At 43.3% G+C, this 25007-nt stretch overlaps 1 protein-coding gene across 5 annotated transcripts in view; it reads left to right on the forward strand.

The window, feature by feature from the left end:
- Positions 1–7864: 7864 nt before the first annotated feature.
- DCLK2 (doublecortin like kinase 2) overlaps positions 7865–25007 on the forward strand; it is a 159035-nt gene continuing 141892 nt past the window's right edge. For all 5 annotated transcript variants that reach the window (XR_014225288.1, XR_014225289.1, XM_082258127.1 and 2 more), the window contains exon 1: positions 7865–8732. Coding sequence is in view for 3 of the 5 variants with exons in the window: in XM_082258127.1 (XP_082114253.1) it covers positions 8318–8732 (415 nt within the window). In the remaining 2 variants the exon portion in view is untranslated. The remainder of the gene's footprint in view (positions 8733–25007) is intronic.

A 25007-nucleotide genomic window follows, 5' to 3' on the forward strand; every position in this document is an offset into this window, starting at 1 on the left:
TTTACACTGGAGCACCTTTACGTATACGTTTACACTGGAGCAACTTGCACTGTATTGATCAATTTTATATGATTGGAATTTTTCATCACACTTATTATATATATTAGAAATTTATGTGGTTTAATGATTTTGTCACATTGTGCATATTTTTTTTTTTATTTTAGTGTTGAAGACCTTGTGTATTTTGATTTTTTGCTAGCGCTGTTTTAATATTGAGTATATGCACTGGCCCTGTGTTTGGTTGGCTATCAAATGGAGGAGCACAGGGATGATTTGTCCTACAGAGTGTTCTGTAACTGGTGGAAGTAGCAGAGGGGTCCCCATCTGGCCAGGGTTCTCCCACTTTTCTGGAAAACAGGACTCCTTCCAGCCCCCTCTGTGGACTCACTAGTCACCTCAGCTTTCTTGGTCTCTCAGGACCCCCATAGTTGTCCTGACTGTCCCAGTCCTATGGGCAAGAAGTCCTGCCAACATGTGGTCTCATCTCCTTGCTGGAGCACCGCTATCTTCACACAGAGACTCTTCAAATGGCAGCAACTACCCTGAGTTCTCACCACACCGGGTTTTTAACGAGTGTGTGCACCTGGACACACACACAACCTGTAGAACTCCAGGAAAACCTGGACACAGGATTGAAGGTTCCATCCCACCCAAGACTCTTTGGGATCTTCAATCTCCAGGCCCTAATCCAGGACTACCAAACCCAGAGAAAACCTAAAATACAGTTATCTGTACTCACAAAATGCATGACGTAGCTACTCAGAATGCAAATCCAAGAATCCTTTTCCAACCATTACCTAAATTCACATTTTGGCAGGACCTTGCACTGTCACTCTGTATAAAAGCACCATGGTTGACATCTGTCTGCACTCATGGTGTTGCTCAGCCCCCTTTTGCTATCCACATTTTGTAATTGCAAAGCTTGACTGGAAAATGCTTCCCCTGTGCTCTGATGATGCCAAAATTATAGACAGCATGAGGAGGATGAGGGACATCTTGAGCTGCATGGAGTCACTTGAGCACTACTTAGAGAATACAGATTCTTTTGGGGTCCATTCACACTTGAAGGTTGACTGCATATGTCATGCAGTAGCATGTTGTGGTGCCACTTATTTTTAATGACAGCCCTACACTAAGACAACACTTTAATTATGTTCCTGCGTTGCAGCACAGCACATGGTAACACAACTCCATCAGAAAAGTATGGTGCAAATCCAATTTTTGTCTGTTTAGGGGAATTTTTAGCTTCTTCATTTTAATGGGCTGTCTTAATGTAACTCGCAACATAACGCTGGGGGTCTGATGTCACACACTGTATAGCATAGATCAGAGAGCTGAGTGTAATCTGGGACCTGCGTGGAGGGAATGGACACACCCCCTCCACACAGTTTCACAGAGAAACATGCACCCCTGTATCTATCAATTACAGGCTTTGTGCTGGAGCTCCCTTTCCCCTGACTGCTTGGAGTCAGAATAACCTGCCAGGTACTGTGACTCATGCAGATAGCAGGAGTAGGAGACAGCAGACAGGAATTACACTAAGGGTACATTCGCACGGGTCTTTTGCCACACTGGGAATACCAGAGGTAGGAATCTACTGATTCCTGCTGCTGGGTTTGACAGCTGTGAGTGGGTAGATGCCACTACTCTCGCACACTGTAATGACAAACTGTCAGAGGCCGCAGCTATTCATGGCTGTTTACAAAGCCAGCAGTCACCTGTGATGATCACGGAAGAACGCACACAAAATGCATTCAGCCATGGTCACTTCAGGTAAAAGCTGGCTGCGCAAACAAATCACAAATATCTGTTGCTGCCAACAGCACTGTACACTTATTGTACATATTTGGCTGTGGAAGTTACTGTTCTCTTTTACAATTAGCTTGCACCACACTCTGAATTATTTCATTTTCATTCATTTTCATATATAAAAAAGTTTTGTTTTTTTAGGAAACTTTACCAGCAACCCATACATTTTCATCAAATAGTAAGAGATCTGCTTTGACCCAGATCCAGTAAGATGTTGCCCATGAAGCTTCTGAGATGCTTGTCAAAATGTTCTGAGCATGGCCCATGCATGCGCAGTACACTAAGAACTCACCATAGGATTGAATGGAGGCCTGATTGACAAGTGCCTTGGCAGCTTCATGGATAACATCTTGCTAAATCAGAGACAGACGAGTAAAAGAGTTGCAGGGAGGGCTAGGATATAGTACAGTTAAAGACGAGTAAAAGAGTTGCAGGGAGGGCTAGGACACAGTACAGTATAGGTGTAACTGCACCATTTGTATGCCCATTCACACATACAGTGCGGCACCTGTGCGCCAGATCACACACACACACACACACATATATATATATATATATATATATATATACGTCATCTGACACTTGCCGGTAGGGGGCAAACTTCTGTTTGTGATGCGGTTCATCTAGCCTTCCTGGACCTCGAGCTGGGTAGTGAAGGAACTTTCATTTTTGCCCGGAACTACACCAAGCCCACCGCTGGCAACTCGTACCTACACTATAGTAGTTGTCATCATCCCCAGTGGGTAAACAATATACCTAAAGGGCAGTTCTGTCGCCTTAGACAGAACTGTACCAGGGATATAGATTACATCACACAGAGTGATGCTTTGAGAGCCAAGTTTAGGGATAAGGGTTACCCTGACCAATTGGTCAATCAAGCTTACACCACCTTCCTGCCTGGTAAACCCCCCAAAAATACAGCTAAATATGATGAATCCACTCCGAGTTTCATCACCAGATTCCACTGCTGCTACAGGAAAATGGAATCCATACTACAGAAACACTGGAACATTTTATTACAGGACCCCCATCTTTTACCCAGTTTAGGTCACAAACCTAGAGTTACTTACCGTAGGGCTCCCACCCTAAAAAACAAAATTGCACCCAGTCGTCTCAAAACTAAAAAAGTCCATAATCCACTATGCCTCATTCCCTTAAAGGGCATGTATTGATGTAACAAGCCTTTATGTAAAACATGTGCCCTTGTGCGACATGGTAAAAAACAGTTCACCCATGAGAATAAGACTTACCGTTTGGAAGAATTCTACAACTGTTCTACTGATTACGTGATCTACTGCTTGACCTGTCCCTGTGGACTACTCTATGTTGGTCGCACCATCCGCCCACTACGGCAACGATTTGGTCGCCATCGCAGGTTTGTGGAGGAGGGTTGTGACCAACATAGCGTACCACGCCATTTCCTCGAGTTCCACAACAAGTCCACATCAGGATTGGAGGTTTGGGTAATAGAGTCTATCCCCAAACTTCCATCTGAGGCCAAACGATTTGCCAAATTATGCCAACGAGAGACATTTTGGATCTATACCCTGGATTCACTTTCACCCAAGGGTTTAAACGAAGAGCTAGATGTTAACACCATATTATGATTAGAGCCGATGTATGTCTTTTTACCTTGTTAAATAACCATTTTTTTTTTTTTTTTTTTTTAATGCGATTTCATTTGTATGCGATTTTTTTTTTTTTGTGTTTATTTTCTTATTGCTTTAAGTATTGTGGTCCCACTGTCCAGCCCATTTACAATGGCCACTTTAAGTCCATCTGTATCCACCCAGCTTGAGTGCTGGCTTCCTATAAACTTGTTCAGCTCTTCTGTGTCATGCCACTGCACTTGACAAAGGAGCGCGCACGCCCTGTGAGGCTACTGCGCACGCTCAGAAACGCGTTGTGCGTTTGGCTGCTGGATCTGTCACGCTGGGCTCCCCTATCTGTTGGCGCCGGATGTACTGAGGAGCAGGGCGCCCTTCTGAAGCCGACAGCCATTCTACCTAACGGTCTCTCGGCTCACCAGGTGTCTCCCTGAGGAACAGAACACCTTCCTGAAGCTGCTGACCATCCTACTATCTGGTCTCTTGGCTCTCCAGACATCTCCCTCCTTCAGCATCCCCTGCACCATCTCTTGGAGCTACTAACATCCAGCCGTTGACCCCTGTGTTCCTGCAGACCACCTAACAGATGAGCTATTTTATACTGTTTTAAATGTGAGCAGTTTTCCTGTACCTGCATTACCCTTTTAATTAAACTGATAACACTTAGAGGCGCTCTGCTTTTTGTTTTTATTTTCACTTTCAGAGCTGACTTCTCTCTGCAGCTGAGCTGGCCCTGAGTGTAATCTATTTCAGCCATCAACTACACCAGATTAATGACTATACATGAACTGCATACCCCTTGATGCTATATAGGTATGTGTGATGCGCCAACTCTTATCCTGCTTGTTCACCGTTCTGACAGGAGGGAAGGCATGGATCTGCAAAGTAGGCAATACATTTAATCTCTTACCCTTGTAAAAGCACCTCATGCAGTGAAGTAAAACACTTGTTAGGCATACAGTTAACCCTTTGATCAATCCTCATGTTAATTCCTTCCCAGCCAGTGTGATTAGTACCGTGGCAGTGCATATTTTTTTTAGCACTGATCACTGTATTAGTGTCACTGGTTCCCAAAAAGTGTCAGTGGTAGTGTCAGAATGTTGACTGCAATATCGCAGTCCCGCTACAAGTCACTGAATGCAGCCATTAAGGCTCCATTCACACTGCCGCGACTTGTCAGGCGACTTGTCAGCCTGACAAGTCGCGGTCCCTCGTGGTCCATTGACTGGTACAGGACCCGTTCTAATAGGAGCGACACAAGTCGCTCCGATTTAGAAAAAGGGTCCTGTACTACTTCGGGGCGACCTGGAGGGGACTTGCATTGACTTCCATTATGTGAAGTCCGTGCAAGTCGCGCCGAAGTCGCGGTGCACGGGACTTCACAGGTCGCCCCCGAAGTCGTGCAGGAGTCGTGCCGCTTCAGTGTGAATGCGGTCTAAAAGTAAAACAGTTTAAAAATAATAGTTTGTAGAAGATATAACTTTTGCGCAAACCAATCAATATATGCTTAATAGGATTTTTTTTGTAGCAGAATACATATTGGCCTAAATTTATGAAGAAATTTTTTTTTTTTTTTTATACATATTTTATAGCAGAAAGGAAAAATATATATTATTGATTTTGTTTTTTTTTTTAATTCTACTCAGCTATTCACAGAAACATAGGAACTGGAGTGCAGAAAAGTGGCAGCAGGTGCTGTACTGTAGACTGATGGGTCGAAATTAGAAATCTTTTGTCAGAGTTTTGGGGAGCATAGGAGAGTGCTGACTGCCAGGAGAGTGGAGGATTAGGTAAGTCCCCGAACACTAGACCTAAACAAGCATTTAACCTTTGCAGTACAAGGGCAGCCCTACTGCAAGGGAGTCGTTTTCCTTTGTCTTGAGATTACCTTTAAAGGCCCATTCACACCAGAAACTGTACACTTTTCATGCATTTCTACATGTAAATTAATATGTGTTTGACATGCATCTACATGCGTTTGCAGTGCATTTTTTTTCTAAACATTTTTGTCATGTGGAGAGGTCATGAAAGGAACCAAACTTGTTTTTTTGTTCCCAGGGTCACATTTACATGTGTTGCTTTTAGATGCACTTATATATGTTTACACTGTGAAAAAATAAGCTTGCTGCACTTTTTTTCACTGCATAGCAATGCAATGGTGTGAAGTATGCCCATTGGCTAACACTGATTTTGGGCTGTCTGTGCAGTGGCAATGCATTCAGAAATTCATCCCACTGTAGCTAGTGTAAATAAAAAACATGGCAATTGCCTAAAACTTAGTCCCCGTTCACACTAAGGCGACCTGTGAGGCGACCTGGTCACCTCACAGGTCGCCGTAGGTCGCCTTCCATAGGGAAGCTGCGGACCCGTTCTAATAGGAGCGACACAAGTCGCTCCGACTTAGAAAAAGGGTCCGGAGCTTCTTTGGGGCGACCTGGAGGCGACCGCCATAAACTTCAATGTTATGAAGTCCGTGGCGGCCGCTCCAAGGTCGCCCCTGGAAGTCGGATCACGGCAATGTGAACGGGGCCTAAGACCACATTCACACTGAAGCGGCACGACTTCTGCTCTACTTCGGGGGCGACCTGTGAAGTCCCGTGCACCGCGACTTCATCGCGACTTGCACGGACTTCATTTAATGAATGTCTATGCAAGTCGCTCCGAGGTCGCCCCGAAGTAGTACAGGACCCTTTTTCTAAGTCGGAGTGACTTGTGTCGCTCCTATTAGAACGGGTCCTGTAGCACTGCATGGACTGCGAGGGACCGCGACTTGTCAGGCTGACAAGTCGCCTGACAAGTCGCGGTAGTGTGAATGGAGCCTAAATGTCATTCAGTTACTATGTTTAATATTATTATTACCATATTATTCAGGATTTGTATAGCATCAACAATTTGCACAGCACTGTACAAAATGGAAGAAGGCAAAGCGGTAGTACAACGCGGCTGTTTAAAAAACCAAAAACACCTGTAAGGCAATTGCATAATGTGAATTGCATACTAGTACATTATGAAATACTTACCTTGGAACAAAGCCCTCCAGTGCCACACTATCACCGCTGAGAGGGCTGATATGTTCCCCTGGTCTTTCTTCCGGGTTTGCGTACTCCGGCTATGTGATTCGTCGTGCATGTGCGTGGAAGTCCTCGGTTTCGGCACAAAATTGTTCAGGAACTACAATTCCCATCATGCCTAGTCATGTCTGTGAATGTCAGAGTTTTACAATGCCTCATGGGATGTGTAGTTCTGCAACAGCTGGAGGGCCGTAGTTTGAGGATCCCTGAGCTAGACCTTCAGGGTGAAAGGTGAACCTTTAGGAGATATTCATTTTACCTATGGTAAGCCTTATTATAGGCTTACCTGCAGGTAAAAATCACCAAGTGGGAATTACTACCACATTCAGCTGGCCATAGATGGATCTTTTCTTTCGTTCAGCCCACTGAACAGATTCCTCCATCCACACAAGTGAGGTGAATGGAGGAATCCCCCACCCCGGGACATTGTATTCTGACAGTGATATTCTCCACTGTCCTAATACACTGATCAGTGACTGCAGCCGCTGTCCAAAAAAAGTTTTCCAACATTCCCATTCATCAGAAGTCGACCTTATATTCAGGGCCGGTTCACATTTGTGCAAGTGCGGCGATCGCATGTAATTCGGAGCGCACTGCTCCTTCATTACATGCGATCGGATGTGCGGATGCGAATTCAGCCATACACTTTGTATGTTTGAATTCGCACTGTATCCGCACCAAATACGCACATGACCCTTTTTTCCAGCCGCATCAGGATCGGATCGCACAGTGGTTCACACTTGTGCGATCCGATCCTGTGCGAACTGTCAGATCACACTGCGATATGCGATCAAACTGGGGGTGTCGTTAACATTTAATTGACACCCCCTGCGTATCGCATATGGCAGTGTGAACTGCCAGAGGTGCGTTTGCGATGCCGGAACAGGCTGCGAATTCGCAGCCTTCCCGCATTGCACTAGTGTGAACCGGGACTCCATTTCTGTCCAGTGGGGACGGCCACAAGTGGATCGAATTTTGGCAGGTCCCTGCTGAACCTATGAATTTCGATCCATCCATGGCCAGCTTTATAATACATCTGAACATTGTAAAGTGCTGAGCAAACTGTTGGCACTATATAAATCCTGTATAATAATAATTTAAAGACAAGATGGTTAAGGGGGGCCCTGATCCTAAGAACTTGCAATCTAAGGCTAGGATTGCTCCCAGGAACAAATCAGTTTCCTTGTTTCATTTACCCAGAGAATGGAAGATGTGACTTGACGGGTAGCTGTTGAGGACTGCTGTACTTTTGCTGTAATTTCTTTGGTGAATCAGCCCCATTGCTGTGACAATGAAGATTTCCTGGCATGGATACTCAGCTGATACAATGTATGTGGGGGAGGGGCAAGGAGCAGGCTCATCTAAAGGGATGCAAGGGATGCTCTTCCTCATAGAACTCCCCCTCTACTCCATGCTTCTACTAGGGATCAGGCAGAGGACTGGGTGTGTGCTCCTCCACAAGCAATCACCTTATTGAAAAGGAAGGTTATGGAGGAGCACTGGGGACAGCAGATGTAGGAGCTGTCATGGAGACAATGCCTTGGCTCCTCCATTCAGCGTGAGCCTTGTACTGCCTATGCTGGACCTTGCCTCCTCCATCCAGACTCATGGGGGAGTGACATTGTCATCTGCAGATCCCCCTTATGTCCTCCATCATCTGGAATCCCCATGTACTGCACTGCACCTTCTATTCCTGGAAGCATCATGCAGCACCCTCTAGGAATATAATCTGAACCATTGGAAGGACCGGGCTTGCTTGCATTAGCTGGCGTTGGATGCTGACTTGCTTTATTCCACATTGCAGAGGGGTCCTCCAAGCCTGAGATCACAATGGCCAGCGCTAGGAGCATCGAACTGGAGCATTTTGATGAGAGGAAGAAGAAGCAAAGGCAATCCAGGAGAGGCGGGGGAGGGCAGAGCATCGGCTCGGTATCGGGGGCCAGGGGTAACGGCTTGATCCCGAGCCCTGCGCATAGTGCCCACTGCAGCTTCTACCGCACCCGCACCCTGCAGACACTCAGCTCCGAGAGGAAGGCCAAGAAGGTGCGCTTCTACCGTAATGGGGACCGCTACTTCAAGGGGCTGCCCTATGCCGTGTCCTCCGAACGATTCCGATCCTTTGATGCCCTACTCATTGAGCTCACCCGATCCCTCTCCGATAATGTCAGCCTCCCTCAAGGCGTGCGATGTATCTACACACTGGATGGAACTAAGAAGATCACCAGTCTGGAGGAACTGCAAGAAGGTAATTGTCGGGGCATGATCACCCAGCTATGATAATGAGCAAAGGTTACCTATAAGATGATGATCACAGGTCACCTATAAGATGATGATCACAGGTCACCTATAAGATGATGAGCACAGGTCACCTATAAGATGATGATCACAGGTCACCTATAAGATGATGAGCACAGGTCACCTATAAGATGATGAGCACAGGTCACCTATAAGATGATGAGCACAGGTCACCTATAAGATGATGAGCACAGGTCACCTATAAGATGATGATCACAGGTTACCTATAAGATGATGATCACAGGTCACCTATAAGATGATGATCACAGGTCACCTATAAGATGATGATCACAGGTTACCTATAAGATGATGATCACAGGTCACCTATAAGATGATGATCACAGGTCACCTATAAGATGATGATCACAGGTCACCTATAAGATGATGATCACAGGTCACCTATAAGATGATGATCACAGGTCACCTATAAGATGATGATCACAGGTCACCTATAAGATGATGATCACAGGTCACCTATAAGATGATGATCACAGGTCACCTATAAGATGATGATCACAGGTCACCAATAAGATGATGATCACAGGTCACCTATAATATGATGATCACAGGTCACCTATAAGATGATGATCACAGGTAGCATATAAGAGTATGAGCACAGGTAACCTATTAGATTATGAGCACAGATCACCTATGAGATAATGAGCACGGGTAACCTATAAGATGATGAGCATAAGATGATGAGCACAGGTCACCTATAAGATGATGAGCATAAGATGATGAGCACAGGTCACCTATAAGATGATGAGCATAAGATGATGAGCACAGGTCACCTATAAGATGATGAACAAAGGTCACCTACAAAATGATGAACACAGGTCACCTAAAAAAGTTGATGAACACAGGTCACCTATAAGATGATGAGCACAGGTCGCATATAAGATGATGAACACAGGTCGCATATAAGAGTATGAATACAGGTAACCTATTAGATAATGAGCACAGGTCACCTATGAGATAATGAGCACAGGTCACCTATGAGATAATGAGCACAGGTCACCTATGAGATAATGAGCACAGGTCACCTATAAGATAATCAACAAAATTTACCTACAAGATGATGAGCACAGGTCACCTAAAAAAGATGATGAACACAGTTCATCTGTAAGATGATGAGCACAGGTCACCTATAACATGATGAGCACAGGCCACCTATAAGATGATGAGCACAGGTCACATATAAGATGACAGGCATCGGTCTCCTATAAGATGATAAGCAAAGGTCATCTATAAGATGACGAGCACAAGCCACCTATAACACAATGAGTACAGGTCACATATAAAATGATGAGCACAGGTCTCCTATAAAATGATGAGCAGAGGTCACCTATAAGGTGACAAGCACAGACCACCTAAAGCATGATGAACACAGGTCATCTATAACATGATTAGCACAGGTCACATATAAGATAATGAGCACAGGTCTCCTATAAGATTGATGAGCACAGGTCACCAATAAGATGATGAGCTATGGTCACCTATAAGATGATGAGCAATGGTCACCTATAAGATGATGAGCAAAGGTCACCTATAAGATGATGAGCAATGGTCACCAATAAGATGATGAGCAAAGGTCACCTATAAGATGATGAGCAAAGGTCACCTATAAGATGATGAGCACAGGTCACCTATACGATGATGAGCAAAGGTCACCTATAAGAAGATGAGCACAGGTCACATATAAGATGATGAGCATTGAGTACATGTCTCCTATAAGATGATGAGCATAGGTCACCTATAAGATGATGAGAACATGTCTCCTCTAAGATAATGAGTACAGGTCACCTATAAGATAACGAGCACAGGTTACATATAAGATGATGAGCACAGGTTACATATAAGATGATGAGCATAGGTAACCTATGAGATAATGAACACAGGTCACCTATGAGATGATAAACACAGGACACCTATGAGATAATGAGCACAAGTCACCTATGAGATGATGAGCACAGGGTACCTACTAGATAATGAGTACAGTTCACCTATGAGATTATGAGCACAAGTCACCTATAAGATGATGAGCACAGGTCACTTATGAGATGATGATCACAGGTCATCTATATGAGATAATGATCACAGGTCACCTATATGAGATGATGAGCACAGGCTAGCTATGGGGTAATGATCAGGGGTCACCTATGAGATGATAGGCACAGGTCACCTATGAGATGATAGGCACAGGTCACCTATGAGATGATAGGCACAGGTCACCTAGAATGTGCTGCCTCACTCTTCATGCAGCATCACTACTCATCAGGCATACCCTGCCTTGCAGATGGAGGTGGTACCTGAGCAAGATGGCTCTGGGTTTTAATTATCTGCATTAGTATGCTGGGACATGCTCCTGGCAACAGTGAGTGACAGGCCTGGGAAGTAGTACACATGCAATATATAGGGGGCTGGCCACGATTGAGGATTGTATCTGAGGGGTTAACAGGGAGCTGACACATCAACCACAGCTGTTCAGATCAAATATGATGCTTCCTTCTGCATTTCCCTATGAACATATAGGCTTCCCCACAACACCATGTGACCTCTAATCAATAACAGGAAAGCCAGAGCAATATACTTGTTTATGCACCAACAGGGATCCACTGACATCACAGGCAATTAGAGAAATCTCCAGTGGGTAGGAGACGTTAAACAAATCCATTCATGGCTCTTAACTACTAATTGGATACTGTACATTTGTTGCATTTCTCTCTATTATAATGACAGACAGAGGCCAGAAATATGGTATTTGTGTGTCTGGTTTGGCCTGGCTTCCTTGCAGGCTAAGCAGGCTTTCGGCTTCTGTAATCCGCAATCAGCAGGTGGTCCCCCAGTCATCTGCCAGGTTTCTTCATCATTCTACAACCCATATACACAACAATGTATTTCTGTGTATGTATAACTCATCATTGTACAACAATTAAACACTAGCATGAACACTGATACACTACAAAGTATTTATATGTATTTGTAAATCATTGTTCTACAACATCAACACACAACTATGTATCTATATGTATTTAAAAATCCTCACTTTGCAACACTGATACACTAACATGAATTAGTACATTATTGTACAACACTGATACACTCACATGTATTACCAAATCATTATTATACAACACTGATACACTAACATGTATTAGTAAATCATTATTGTACAACACTGATACACTAACATGTATTACCAAATCATTATTATACAACACTGATACACTAACATGTATTAGTAAATCATTATTGTACAACACTGATACACTAACATGTATTAGTAAATCATTATTGTACAACACTGATACACTAACATGTATTAGTAAATCATTATTGTACAACACTGATACACTAACATGTATTAGTAAATCATTATTGTACAACACTGATACACTAACATGAATTAGTACATTATTGTACAACACTGATACACTAACATGTATTACCAAATCATTATTATACAACACTGATACATTAATATGTATTAGCAAATCATTATTGTACAACACTGTTACACTAACATGTATTAGTAAATCATTATTGTACAACACTGATACACTCACATGTATTAGCAAATCATTATTGTACAACATTTATACACTATCATGTATTAGTAAATCATTATTGTACAACACTGTTACACTATCATGTATTAGTAAATCATTATTGTACAACACTGTTACACTAACATGTATTAGTAAATCATTATTGTACAACACTGTTACACTAACATGTATTAGTAAATCATTATTGTACAACACTGTTACACTAACATGTATTAGTAAATCATTATTGTACAACACTGATACGCTAACATAACATGTATTAGTAAATCATTATTGTACAACACTGATACACTAACATGTATTAGTAAATCATTATTGTACAACACTGATACACTAGCATGTATTAGTAAATCATTATTGTACAACACTGATACACTAACATGTATTTATAAATCATCACTTGACAAAATACACATGCTACCATGTATTTCTATGTATTTATAAATCATCATTTTACAACGCATATGCACTACCATGTATTTCTATGTACAGTAAAACCTTGGATTGCGAGTAACTTGGTCTGCGAGTGTTTTGCAAGACAAGCACATTTTTTTAAATAAATTTTAACTTTATAGACGAGCGATGTCTTGCAATACGAGTATCATTGAGCAGCATGCACCATCTAAGCTTAGTAGGATCACAGTTTTATTGTAAAAAAAGTGGAATGACACTCACAACGTTAAAACCAATATCCAGCTTTAAGGAGTCTGGTGCTCATCCGCGTAAAGCCACTGGTCAGTGCCGGGACAAGGTCATCAAGCACCCAGGGCAAAGATGCCAAACTGCGCCCCCCCCCCTTCCCTTAAGGTTAGGGTCAAGGCGCCCCCATCCCTGCAATAAACCCTCCTGCCCACCCATTGTCCCGGCCCTGCCACTGGTACATATGTGGTCAGAGGTCCGGGGGCACTGGTGGCGCTGGCAGCGCTTCCTGGAGAACTCGGAGACACTCCCAGCCGGGTGGGGCGGCGTAGCGCGTGTTCAGCGGACCCGGAATAAACGTTAACAGTTCCATAGTGTCTCTGAGTTCTCCGGAAAGCGCTGGGAACCACCAGCCCCCCCCCCCCCCCCACCTCTGGCCACGTTGCGGATGAGTACCAGACTCCTTTAAGCTGGATTTTATTTTTATCACATTGTGAGTGTCATTCCACTTTTTTTACATTAAAACTGTGATCATACTATAATACATTTAGATGGCGCTGCTCTTTTTGTTCTTTTTGTCACCTGATTAGGACTTTTTAACAAAAACAGCCCTAGCTGGAGTGCGCCAGTATCCTGTGTTTTTTGTGCCTCTAAGTGTAGTAATATGGTTACAAATGGTTGTGGAACAAATCATCTAAGTTTCCATTAATTCTTATGAGGAAATTCACATTGATATAATGCTTTGGATTACAAGCACGTTTCTGGAACGAATTATGCTCGCAATCCAAGGTTTTACTGTATTGATAAATTATCAACACAGATGCACTACAATGTATTTATATATATTTTTAAAAAGTCATTCTACAACACAGTTATACTACCATGCATTTAGGCTAGGTTCACACTATATGTGGGTGCAGGACTGCGTGTAATCACATGCTTTCCTACACCTGCATCAAAAACTCACTGCTGTTAGCAGAGGTATGGGGGTGCTATTAATTCTTTTTGACACCCCCACGCACTGGAAACCGGTCCGCAGCACTGTTTCATGTGCTGTGAACCCCACAGCACTTTGCGGTTTCCCAGCAGCCGTGATTTTGGAAAAGGCACAGGTACCATTTTCTTGGGCTTTCCATAGGTACTGAAGCCCATTTAAATGAATGGGCTGCTGTGCCAGCACAAATACGTCCTCTGAGAAACTGGTATAGTGTGAAACTATTCTTATATTTATTTATAAATTGTTATTTTGCAACACAGAAATATTACCATGTATTTATAAGTATAAGGCTGCGTTTTGTGCGGGCATGGCAGCCCCTTTCATTAAAATGGGCTGCCATGGCTCCTGAAATGTAGGGAAATGTCCCTGCAGCATTTTAGAAATCGCAGCCCACGTGGGAACTTATTAGTGCAGTTCCCAGTGCGGGTGCATTTGCCAGTGTGTGCTGTGTGCTATTAGTATTAATGGCAGACGCATGCATCCAGTGCATTTTTCTGTGCATGTGGTTGCGGGAACAGGACGGACCTGCAGCGGAAAACACCCTCAGAGATGTGAAACTAGCCTTGGGCTAGGTTCACATTATTGTGATCTGCGTTCTGCAAGGCCACCCTCAGCATTCAGTAGAAGTTAGACTTTCTCCACTTCCATTCCCTGCCACATGGCTGGTGTGATATGGGGTCTCTGTGATGGGTGGGCTATGTGATTTGGGGGCTCTGTAATGGAGGGGATGTGTGATTTAGGGGCTCTTTGATAGGGAGTTTGTGTGACTGAGGAGCTCTGTGATGGGTGGATGTGAGGGTACGCTAATGTAATTGGAGGACTCATGGATAGGGATCTTCTGAAGTATAGAGGCTACTATGATGAGGCTGTCATGTATAGAGGGGACTCTGATGTGATGGAGGGCCTCTGATCTGAAGAGGTGATCTCTGATGTGATGAGAGTCCTCTGATGTGATGCGGGGCCTCTGATCTGAAGAGGTGATCTCTGATGTGATGAGGGTCCTCTGATGTGATGGAGGGTCTCTGATCTGAAGAGGTGGTCTCTGATGTAATGAGGGTCCTCTGATGTGATGGGGGGCTCTAATCTAAAGGGGTTGTCTCTGATGTAATGAGGGTCCTCTGATGTGATGGGGGGCTCTAATCTAAAGGGGTGGTCTCTGGTGTGATGGGGGCTCTGATGTAATAAGGGGTCTCTGACCTGAAGGGGTGATCTCTGATGTGATGAAGGTTTTCGGACGTGAAGGTGGCCTCTGATGTGACGAGGGGACATCTAATGTGACAGAGGGACCTTTATGTTAAAGATGGCTTCTGTTGTAAAGTTAATTTCATCAATCCAGTTGTGTGTATTGTTCCAGGCTCAGGTTTTCAATTGATAAGTAATATTTATGCTTTTTATAATTTATAGATACGAGGAATCCCATGTTTATGCATTACCTAACTTACTAATAACTAACATTTACTAACTTACTAATAACACTTTCAGATAAGTTGTTTTTCTCTATTCTTTTCTTGAAAATTTTTATTTTACCTTCTTATTTAGCAGATCTTTTTTTTTTTTTTTGATGTTTAATACCATCTCCAGCATAATAAAAGTTTCTTCATATGTGCCATGCTGTTTGATGCAGCTGTCAGTAAAGTAAATTCCACAGCCATCCTGAGCATTCAGTTCACGCATTAGGAATTATTTGAATGCAGAACCTGGCTGGGCAAATGTCACAACCAGTCCATTCAGTTGGAGGCATTTACTACGAACCTGCAAATTTTGTATGTGTTACATAAATACTGTACATCCAACACTTTTGAAAAGATTATTAGAGCTACTGCTGTATAAAAGAAGAGACCAGTAAAGTAAAGGTAAAACTTTTTTAAGCACCAGGAATGGTTGTTCACACGTACATTGGGTGACTCTCTGAAAAGCGTTCTGCAGTGGTATGGAGCTGGTTTATAGGCATTCAGGAGGTGATAATTCCACCAACTGAATGCCAGTTTTATTTTTCATTACCAGGGTGGATTCTAAATTGAAATACTGTGCCCCGGGCCAAGTTCTTGGCACACAGTTGCAATGCAGTCCCAATAGACAGGCTTGGCAAGAGGCCCCCCCTGGTAAACGGGACTTGCTGTATAGAATTTGCTGCACAGTGAGGCGCTCATGATAATGTGTACAAACCTGAGCAGCCATCGTGTCATCTTATAAGTAGGCAGTAGGGAGGCGGTAAAAATGCAGATCATCTGCTGGTTTTTACGGCCCCTTTGCTGCAAATGTTAACAAGGCCTCAGTCAGCAATTTTTGTACCTACCTTTTGTAACGTTAGGAGGAAGAAGATATGCCAGAAAGTCCCCCAAGTTTCATACTTGTCCTTGATCCCCAGAGTTCTGCTTAGGTGTAAAATAGTATATCTGAAACCAGGTCTTCTTCAAGGGCCTGTTCACATCTGTCTGTGCTGATATTGCTGTTGCATTTTTTCGTTATGTTGCATATTAACATGTTAAGGAAGCATATTCAGTAGAATGGGCTACCAATGCACCAGAGCACATGAAAACATGTACCTGAACCTGAGCCTTCTTTTCCAACACAGCTCACCAAAATGCACGTTAATATTACCAAGTATTGTGGTGTAATGCAGCATAGGTGTGTTATGGAAGTGAGTTGCCAATGAAAATGAATGCATCACAATATAGCCAAATGTAAGCTGCTTTACCACGCAATATGGTCGCATGTGATAACACGCACATGACTGCAACTCAATAGTGTGAAGCCAACCTAAAGCAGTACTAAACCAAAAATAAATAATGTAATATATTGCAGCCTAACAATTATTAGATGTGGTTGCTGCATCTGATTTCTTTTCTTTGGCTTTGCCCCCTCGGTTTTCACATGGTGAGCTGGCCAGTAACACAACTCCTGAATAAGTGAGACACAACTGTACTGTAGATGAATGAGAACAGGAGGCACAGCAGCAGGACCGGTGCAAGGTTTTTTGCCGCCCTAGGCAAAATAAAAATGTCCACCGCCCTTGAAAATATATTAGTTTTCCTGGCACTTCAGGACCCTGTAGAGCCCCTCTCCCTAACACCACCCCCCGCCCCCCCATCCCAAGTTGCTGAAGGGGTTAAAACCCCTTCAGTGTCTTACCTCGGCATTGGGTCAGGCTCTGCCTACTCTCCTTTGCCGCGCATGCGCATTAGGTCTCCTACGCCGGCTGACGTTGGTGGGGGAGACCTAATGTGCATGCGCAGCAATGGCCGCACATGCGCATTAGGCCTCCCCATAGGAAAGCATTATTCAATGCTTTCATCAGGATTTTGACAACGATGGACCCTCACATAGCGTGGCTTGCTGTAGCCCTCAGGCGCGCACAACAAGAGGAGTTCCGCACCAGCCGGCGCTGCATTACTGATTCTGGGTGCAGTCTGCTAAGTTGCGTCCTAAGTGGCTGCCTAGGTCGCCTTACAGGTAGCGCCGACCCTGCACAGCAGACAGCAGCATTGTCGGTCTGGAGAAGAGGAGTATTTGATGGACTAACCGATTTAAATACACTAACATATTGAAGCCAATCTCCAGCTCACACTTTATAATCAGCCACAGCAAACATTTTTTTCCCTTTTGAGATAAAGGTTTTACATCAATATATCAAAATATATTAAATCTAATAATTTTAGGAACCCCTACCAGTGTTAAAGAGAAAGTAAACTTACATCTTTAAATTTTACCTATAGATAAAGCCTATAATAAAGCTTACTTATAGGTATGCACATTTTAGAAGATATTTACTGTGCATGCAGTCAGTGACATTACTGGCGCATGTGCTCTGAAGGAGCGGTTACCCAGTGACGTACTCCCGTGCACATGTGCAGGAGTGATATCATCACGGCTCCGGCCAGTCACAGAGCTGGAGTCCGCAAACCCGGAAGCAAGATGGGTAAAGATCACATCTCATCGCTGGAAGGCTTTGTTTTCAGGTAAGTAGCACATTATGCCTTTGCCTTGTAGGTAAGCCCAAAAAAAAAAAAAAAAATGTGCAGCCATTTACAACCACTTTAATTGGTTTGTCTCATCCATGTAAATGGCTACAAAACCACATACTTACTGGCTGGATGACCAGATGTAAATAGAAGAAAGAAAGCCTAAAAAAGAAAATGAATGCAGGTATTACATCTAAGAATTGGTAAGATTCAGTATAATAAATCTTTGCTTTGGGCTTAATACTGCTTTCAGACCATGCAAAACAGGTTGCTTATCTCTCTTTAGGTCTCTCTTATGTTGGTAAATGTTTTTCCCTTTTAGGCCTGGGTCACAATTTATGGGGGTTCGCGGCCTGCATTTCCCACAGGAAAAAGGTTCCTGCATCATTCTAAAAACACAGCGGCCTGGAAAAGCGCAATGTACTCCCTGCAAGTCCTGCACCCACAACCACCCGCTTATATGTCAGCCAGGCTTAAAGAGTGGTCATTGATGGATCAAAAATTACAATAGTAATGATCTTGTGGCAATCTTGCACATTGGGAGATTTTCACTTGCATCAGAAAAAAATATATTGGATATTTTATTTACTTCTAAAAAAAGAAAAGATTAAAAGGGTTCCTCAGTAACACATGGACTGTCCTCAGTAACACATGGACTGCCATATAAGCAATAATGCAGATAATACCTACATTAAAAAATGTGTTGTTAAAATAATGTGTAAACATGTTAAAATAATGTGTAAAAATTCAACAAAAATGATCCAAAAATGTCTTAAAGTTTATCTTTCTGACCCCTACACAGTCCAGGCAGCATATGGGTATCCTCCACTCAAGCTGCACATAATTATAAACCGTAATAGGGCACCCCATTGTACTTTATATGAGATGCAAGACCGTTCTATTTTAATCATAAGATTATTATATTTAAAAGTTTGTATAATAAAATAAAATCTTTTTTTTTTTTTATAAAAATTGGTTGTGGTTTTGGCTACAAAAAAGTCCCATGTGAGAATTTCCTTTTTCCTCTATATAGCTGATCTACTATAGTTAGAGCAGCATAACTAACATACAAATAATTAACATTATAATTCCACAAAATAACGATCATTTGCCAAAATCAAGTGCATCCCAATATTCAATGGGTTTCGTGAACATAATTCACTTCTACAGGAGTAGATACTAATGACATGGTATAGATCAATTTGTGTTGGTAAAAATTGTTATTCAGAAGATTCGAGACTGTAGAAAGCTAATGGGTGTCTGCCTGGGAGTTGTGGAAGAGGACAAATGCCCCGTCCCCCGCAGGGCAATCAAGGGACCACAGCACATATACATAGATGGAAGTTGAATAGATAGTAATAATCCATAGTAACACCGACATGATGGAGAATACGTGTATATGCAAGATGTAAAAAGATAGACGATTGACAGCAGATAACACAAATGGAGAGATCTCTTTGAGCTTGAGTGTATGCTGAAGTGGAGCTGTCCTCTTCCAAATGCACCAGTGAACAAAAAAATCAATAGGCAATAACTACAGCCATAGTTCCTTCCCAGAGACCACCCAGTTATACTGCATTTCACTATATCAGGCTTAGTTGCAGAAGGCAGCTGCCTTGCCTTAATTTCTATGCAGCCCCATGGTATACAACAGCATCCTCTGAACCTAAAGAACTAAATAATGACTAATAAAAAAAGCTAAATCACTATAGATACTGGGTATCCAGGGCTGGCCCAAGACATTGTGCTGCCTGGGTGCAAGAATAAAATGCTGCCCCCCCCCCCCCCCAAAAAATAAAATAAAATGCCCACTAAAAGCCCCCCACATCCATGTTTTTATATCATGATAATTAAACTAAAATTAAATGTGTCAGTAAGTCAGATATACTTGCAACAGCACCTTGTCTACATGCAAAATTATATGACATACCACCATGTTACCTACCCATTATGGCACCCTAGGACATCCATGGTTGTAGTGTGTGTCCGCGCAGTGAGCCCCCCCCCACCCCTCAGGGCCCGTGTTCAGTGAACACGTTGCCCCCATGGATGATATGTCACTGGGATAGGGATGTATAGGGGCGGGCTAGGCCAGTGTAGGGGCAGGCTAGGGCAGTATAGGGGCAGGCTAGGGAAGAATAGGGGCAGGCTAGGGCAGTATAGAGGCAGGCTAGGGTAGTGTATGGACAGGCAAGGGTAGTATATAGACAGGCTAGGGTAGTATCTAGACAGGCTAGGGTATTATATGGACAGGCTAGGATAGTATATGGACAGAATAATATATGAACAGGCTAGGGTAGTATATGGAAAGGCTAGCATATAGAGAGGCTAGGGTAGTATATGGACAGACAAGGGTAGTATATAGATAGGCTAGGGTATTATCTAGACAGGCTAGGGTATTATATGGACAGGCTAGGATAGTATATTGACAGAATAGTATATGAACAGGCTAGGGTAGTATATGGAAAGGCTAGGGTAGCATATAGAGAGGCTAGGGTAGTATATGGACAGGCTAGGGTAGTATATAGATAGGCTAGGGTAGTATATAGACAGGCTAGGGTATTATATGGACTGGCTAGGATAGTATGTGGACAGAATAGTATATGAACAGGCTAGGGTAGTATATAGAAAGGCTAGGGTAGCATATAGAGAGGCTAGGGTAGTATATGGACAGGCTAGGGTAGTCTATAGAGAGAATAGGGTAATATATAGACAGGCTAGGGCAGTATAGAGGCAGGCTAGGGTAGTAAATTGACAGGCTAGCGTAGTATGTGGACAGAGAAAGTAGTTGTTGGGCGCTTCTGACCAAGTAAGAAAGAAAGGAGTCCACCGCTGTAAGAGGGGCGCAGGGGATGCTCCAAATTCTTGTTAGGGACTGTCCCAGATGGCTGGATACAAGGCAGCGCTGGCAGGAAAACTCCGAAGAATCCGCTGGCAGAAGTGAAGAGAAAAACAGGCGCCACTGTAGTTAGCCAAAAAGGTTTATTGCACAACATACATAATCACTTACACATAGGTAAGCTCCAGTCCGTATGGCAGCGTCTCCAGCGCACGATCCGGCCGTCCACCGGTCCGGAGGTGACGTCACAGGAAGCTGGTCAGGGAACTGGTTACACCGGAAGCCGCAAATGGAACGCAGGCTCCCGGAAATGACGCAACGCGTTTCGGAGCATGCGCACTCGGCTCCTTCCTCAAGCGTAAGTGACCGCCACCTGTTGCCAGGTTTAAATACAGCAGTCTACAATCAATCAACATGGAAATCAAGACAAGGGGCGGCGCAATACTCTGCAAGACCAGCTACACAGCCAGCATTCCGGAGAGAACGCACAATACTTTAGATAATATAATGGATTTTTGGTACTGGGGCTTATTCATGTACAAACAACATTTAACAAACAATAATACACTTCAAGTATATATACGTCATCCACGATAGATGCATTAGTACATGACTTATATCGGAGCCCTGTTATCTATGCAACAGAACTAGGAGGGGGAATAAAATTAAAAAATTATATATATATATATATATATATATATCTGTATACACATACATATAAATATGAAAAAAGGAAAGAAGACTACCTCATAAATAAGAAGAACCATGGGCTCATGAGTAAATCCGCAAATCATGTGCTCACAAAGAAAATTCATTTTTCATAATCCATAATAAATTATTAAGACTTTAAATATAAGCACAAAAATGTGCTGGGTGACTATGAGAAAAGCACTTGTGCTCGAATACTTAACAGAAGACAAAATTCTAAAAATTTAAAAACTGGTAAAAAACTTTTAAAAAATATATGTATATACATACACACATATATATGTGTGTACCCATATGGTACGTGCAGAAGGGGTAACTGGGAAGGGAAGAAGGGAGAGAGGGGGGAGGGGGGGGGAGGGGAAAGGAATTGGGATAATAAAAATGCACTAGCTCACAGGATAGTGTTAATATCTAGCTCCTCATTCAGTTCCCCGGGCGCAAGAACATTCAGGGCGTATATCCAGTAGGTTTCCCTACTGCACAGACGCCTGAACCTCTCGGCCTCAGAGGTACCTTTTGGGATAGCCTCAATCACCCAGACATATAGTCCCTCAGTGGACTTATCATGGTGATGAAGGAAATGTCTGGGGACGCTATGGTGGTCTTTGCCCTCCTGAATATAGCGTCGGTGCTGACCGAACCGTGCTCTGAGAGTCCGTATGGTCCTGCCAACATAGTGCAGGCCACACGGACATACCAGGCAGTATACCACAAATTCCGACGAACAGGTATGAGATTCATTAATTCCATACCTGTTACCTCCAATCACAAAGTCCTTCTGTCCATGCTTAACATATTGGCATGTCAAGCATTGTATTTTGCAACACTGGTACATACCAGTGACGTTAAAGAAAGTTAGGGAAGGGGAAGCATATTTTTTGGATTTAAGCTTGCTGGGTGCAATTTTTGTTTTTATGTTAGGGGCCTTTCTATATGAGAAGCGGGGTTTATCCGGAAGTACTGCTTTTAGATGAGGATCTTGGAGTAAGAGTGTCCAATGTTTCTTTACCACTAGCTCCATTTTATCGGTGGTGATTGTGGAATTGAGTAGTAAATCTCATCTGTGTGCCATCAGATCCAGTCTTGGTACGCTTAACAGTCTGTGGCGCTATGTATTGGGAGAACGCCTGCTCCACTATAGTATCTGGGTACCCTTTTTCCAGAAATTTTTGTTTGAGGGCCGTGCCTTGCACTTTGTAGTCCGAAATCTTAGTGCAATTGTGTCTAAGTCTACAGAATTGACTTTTCGGGATATTGTCTAACCAACGGGGATGGTGACAGCTCTGGTAGTGCAGCAAAGAATTGCCTGCAGTTGGTTTTATGTAGTTCTTGGCCAATATATGCTGGTTGTCATGGTGAAGATCCAAATCAAGAAAAGCCAAATGGTCAGGATCAACCACAGAGGTGAACCTCAATCCCATATCATTGTTGTTACAGTGGGAAACAAAGTTCAAAACCTCTGCAGCCTCTCCATCCCAAATGATGACGATATCGTCAATATATCGTCCAAAGAACACTATATGTGGAGTGTAGGGATTATTATTAAGCACATACCGAGTTTCCCAGTGTCCCATGGTGAGATTAGCATACGATGGAGCGAAATTGGCTCCCATCGCCGTGCCCGTGATCTGTAGGTAGTAGTCGTCATTGAACAAAAAATAATTATGCGAAAGACAAAACAAAGTGGCTTGCATTATGAAGTCAGCCTGTTTAGGGTGGATAGTGTCATCCTGACTGAGATAAAACTCTAGAGCCCTCATGCCAACTGCATGTGGGATAGATGTGTACAGGGATTGTACATCTAACGAAACCCACAAATATGTCGGTTCCCATGTGTACGGAGTAAGGAGCTCTAATAAGTGTATACCATCCCTGATGTAGGAGGGAAGCTCTTGGACTATAGGTTGTAGGAATATGTCTATGTACTGCGAAAAGCCACTTGTAATGCTATCCATCGCAGCAACGATAGGCCTACCAGGAGGATTAGTTGTGCACTTGTGCACTTTTGGTAGGTGATAGAAATATGGAGTATGGAAATAGTCCCTGAAAAGAAAAGACATCTCGGTTTTGGAGATAATACCATTCCTCAAGGCCGTACTAGCTAAAATGTTCGCTTCAACTGTGTATTCGGGTAATGGATCTTTTTGGAGTTTCATGTATGTGTTACTGTCGGATAGTAGCCGGTTGGCCTCATTCACATAATCACTTTTATTCTGAACGACGACACTACCGCCTTTGTCAGCAGGCTTAATGACAATATTGGTGTTGGACATTAATGTTTTCAGGGCCATATTTTCCACCTTACTTAAATTGCAACCATATTTACCGTTATTACTTTTCTTGGCTTTGTGGACAGGCTATGTGGACAGGCTAGGGTAGTGTATGGACAGACAAGGGTAGTATATAGACAGGCTAGGGTAGTATCTAGACAGGCTAGGGTATTATATGGACAGGCTAGGATAGTATATGGACAGAATAATATATGAACAGGCTAGGGTAGTATATGGAAAGGCTAGGGTAGCATATAGATAGGCTAGGGTAGTATATGGACAGGCTAGGGTAGTATATAGATAGGCTAGGGTAGTATATAGACAGGCTAGGGTATTATATGGACTGGCTAGGATAGTATAAGGACAGAATAGTATATGAACAGGCTAGGGTAGTATATAGAAAGGCTAGGGTAGCATATAGAGAGGCTAGGGTAGTATATGGACAGGCTAGGGTAGTCTATAGAGAGAATAGGGTAATATATAGACAGGCTAGGGCAGTATAGGGGCAGGCTAGGGTGGTATCCAGCCAGCAGCCACTACTAAAAAAACGATGGACACCTTTTGTGTCCTGTCACACAGAACTATCTTACATTACCTCTTTTTTGCTCTCTCCCAGTGCTCCCACAGTCTTCAGTGCCTAGTATCACACATGCACCAGAGCAGAAGGCGGCGGACTGGCTGCACCTCCTCCTCCAGTTTCACCCAATAGGAATGGAAGTCTCGCAAGCTGTGCCCAAACATTGGCTGCTGGCGGAGCCAGTGGGGAAGGGATCTTTATTGCTCTCTGTCTCCTGTGGGTACCCCATCCCCCAGGATCACACACCTGAGCTCTTCATGTGTGCTCGGGTGTTTAACAGTCGCTGTTAGATAGTGGATGGGCATTCTCGCGCCCGTCAACTATGAGTATGCGTGTTGAGGGCAGCAGGGTGGCTTTTTTACAGAACAACACATAAAACCGTGGGAAAAAAATCTTGGGCAGCAATTTGCAGCCCCTCTCAAAGATCCGCCTGGGTCCAATGGACCCAGTGGGACCCATGGTAGGGCTGGCCCTGTGTATGACCCGAAAAACACTTTTCTTTTTGGTTTTGGATACATTGGGAAAGCATATTATCCCCTGTTACTTTTTAACTCTATGCAAAGCTCTTTAAAACGATTTTCCCAAATTACTGTCCTGATGACAATGGTTTACCTAGACAGGAAGTGGGGGGAAATTCGCAACAGGGACACAGACAGCAATAAAA

The sequence above is a fragment of the Pelophylax lessonae genome (genome assembly GCF_965119305.1).
Source record: "Pelophylax lessonae genome assembly, chromosome: 1".
Lineage (NCBI taxonomy): Eukaryota > Metazoa > Chordata > Amphibia > Anura > Ranidae > Pelophylax > Pelophylax lessonae.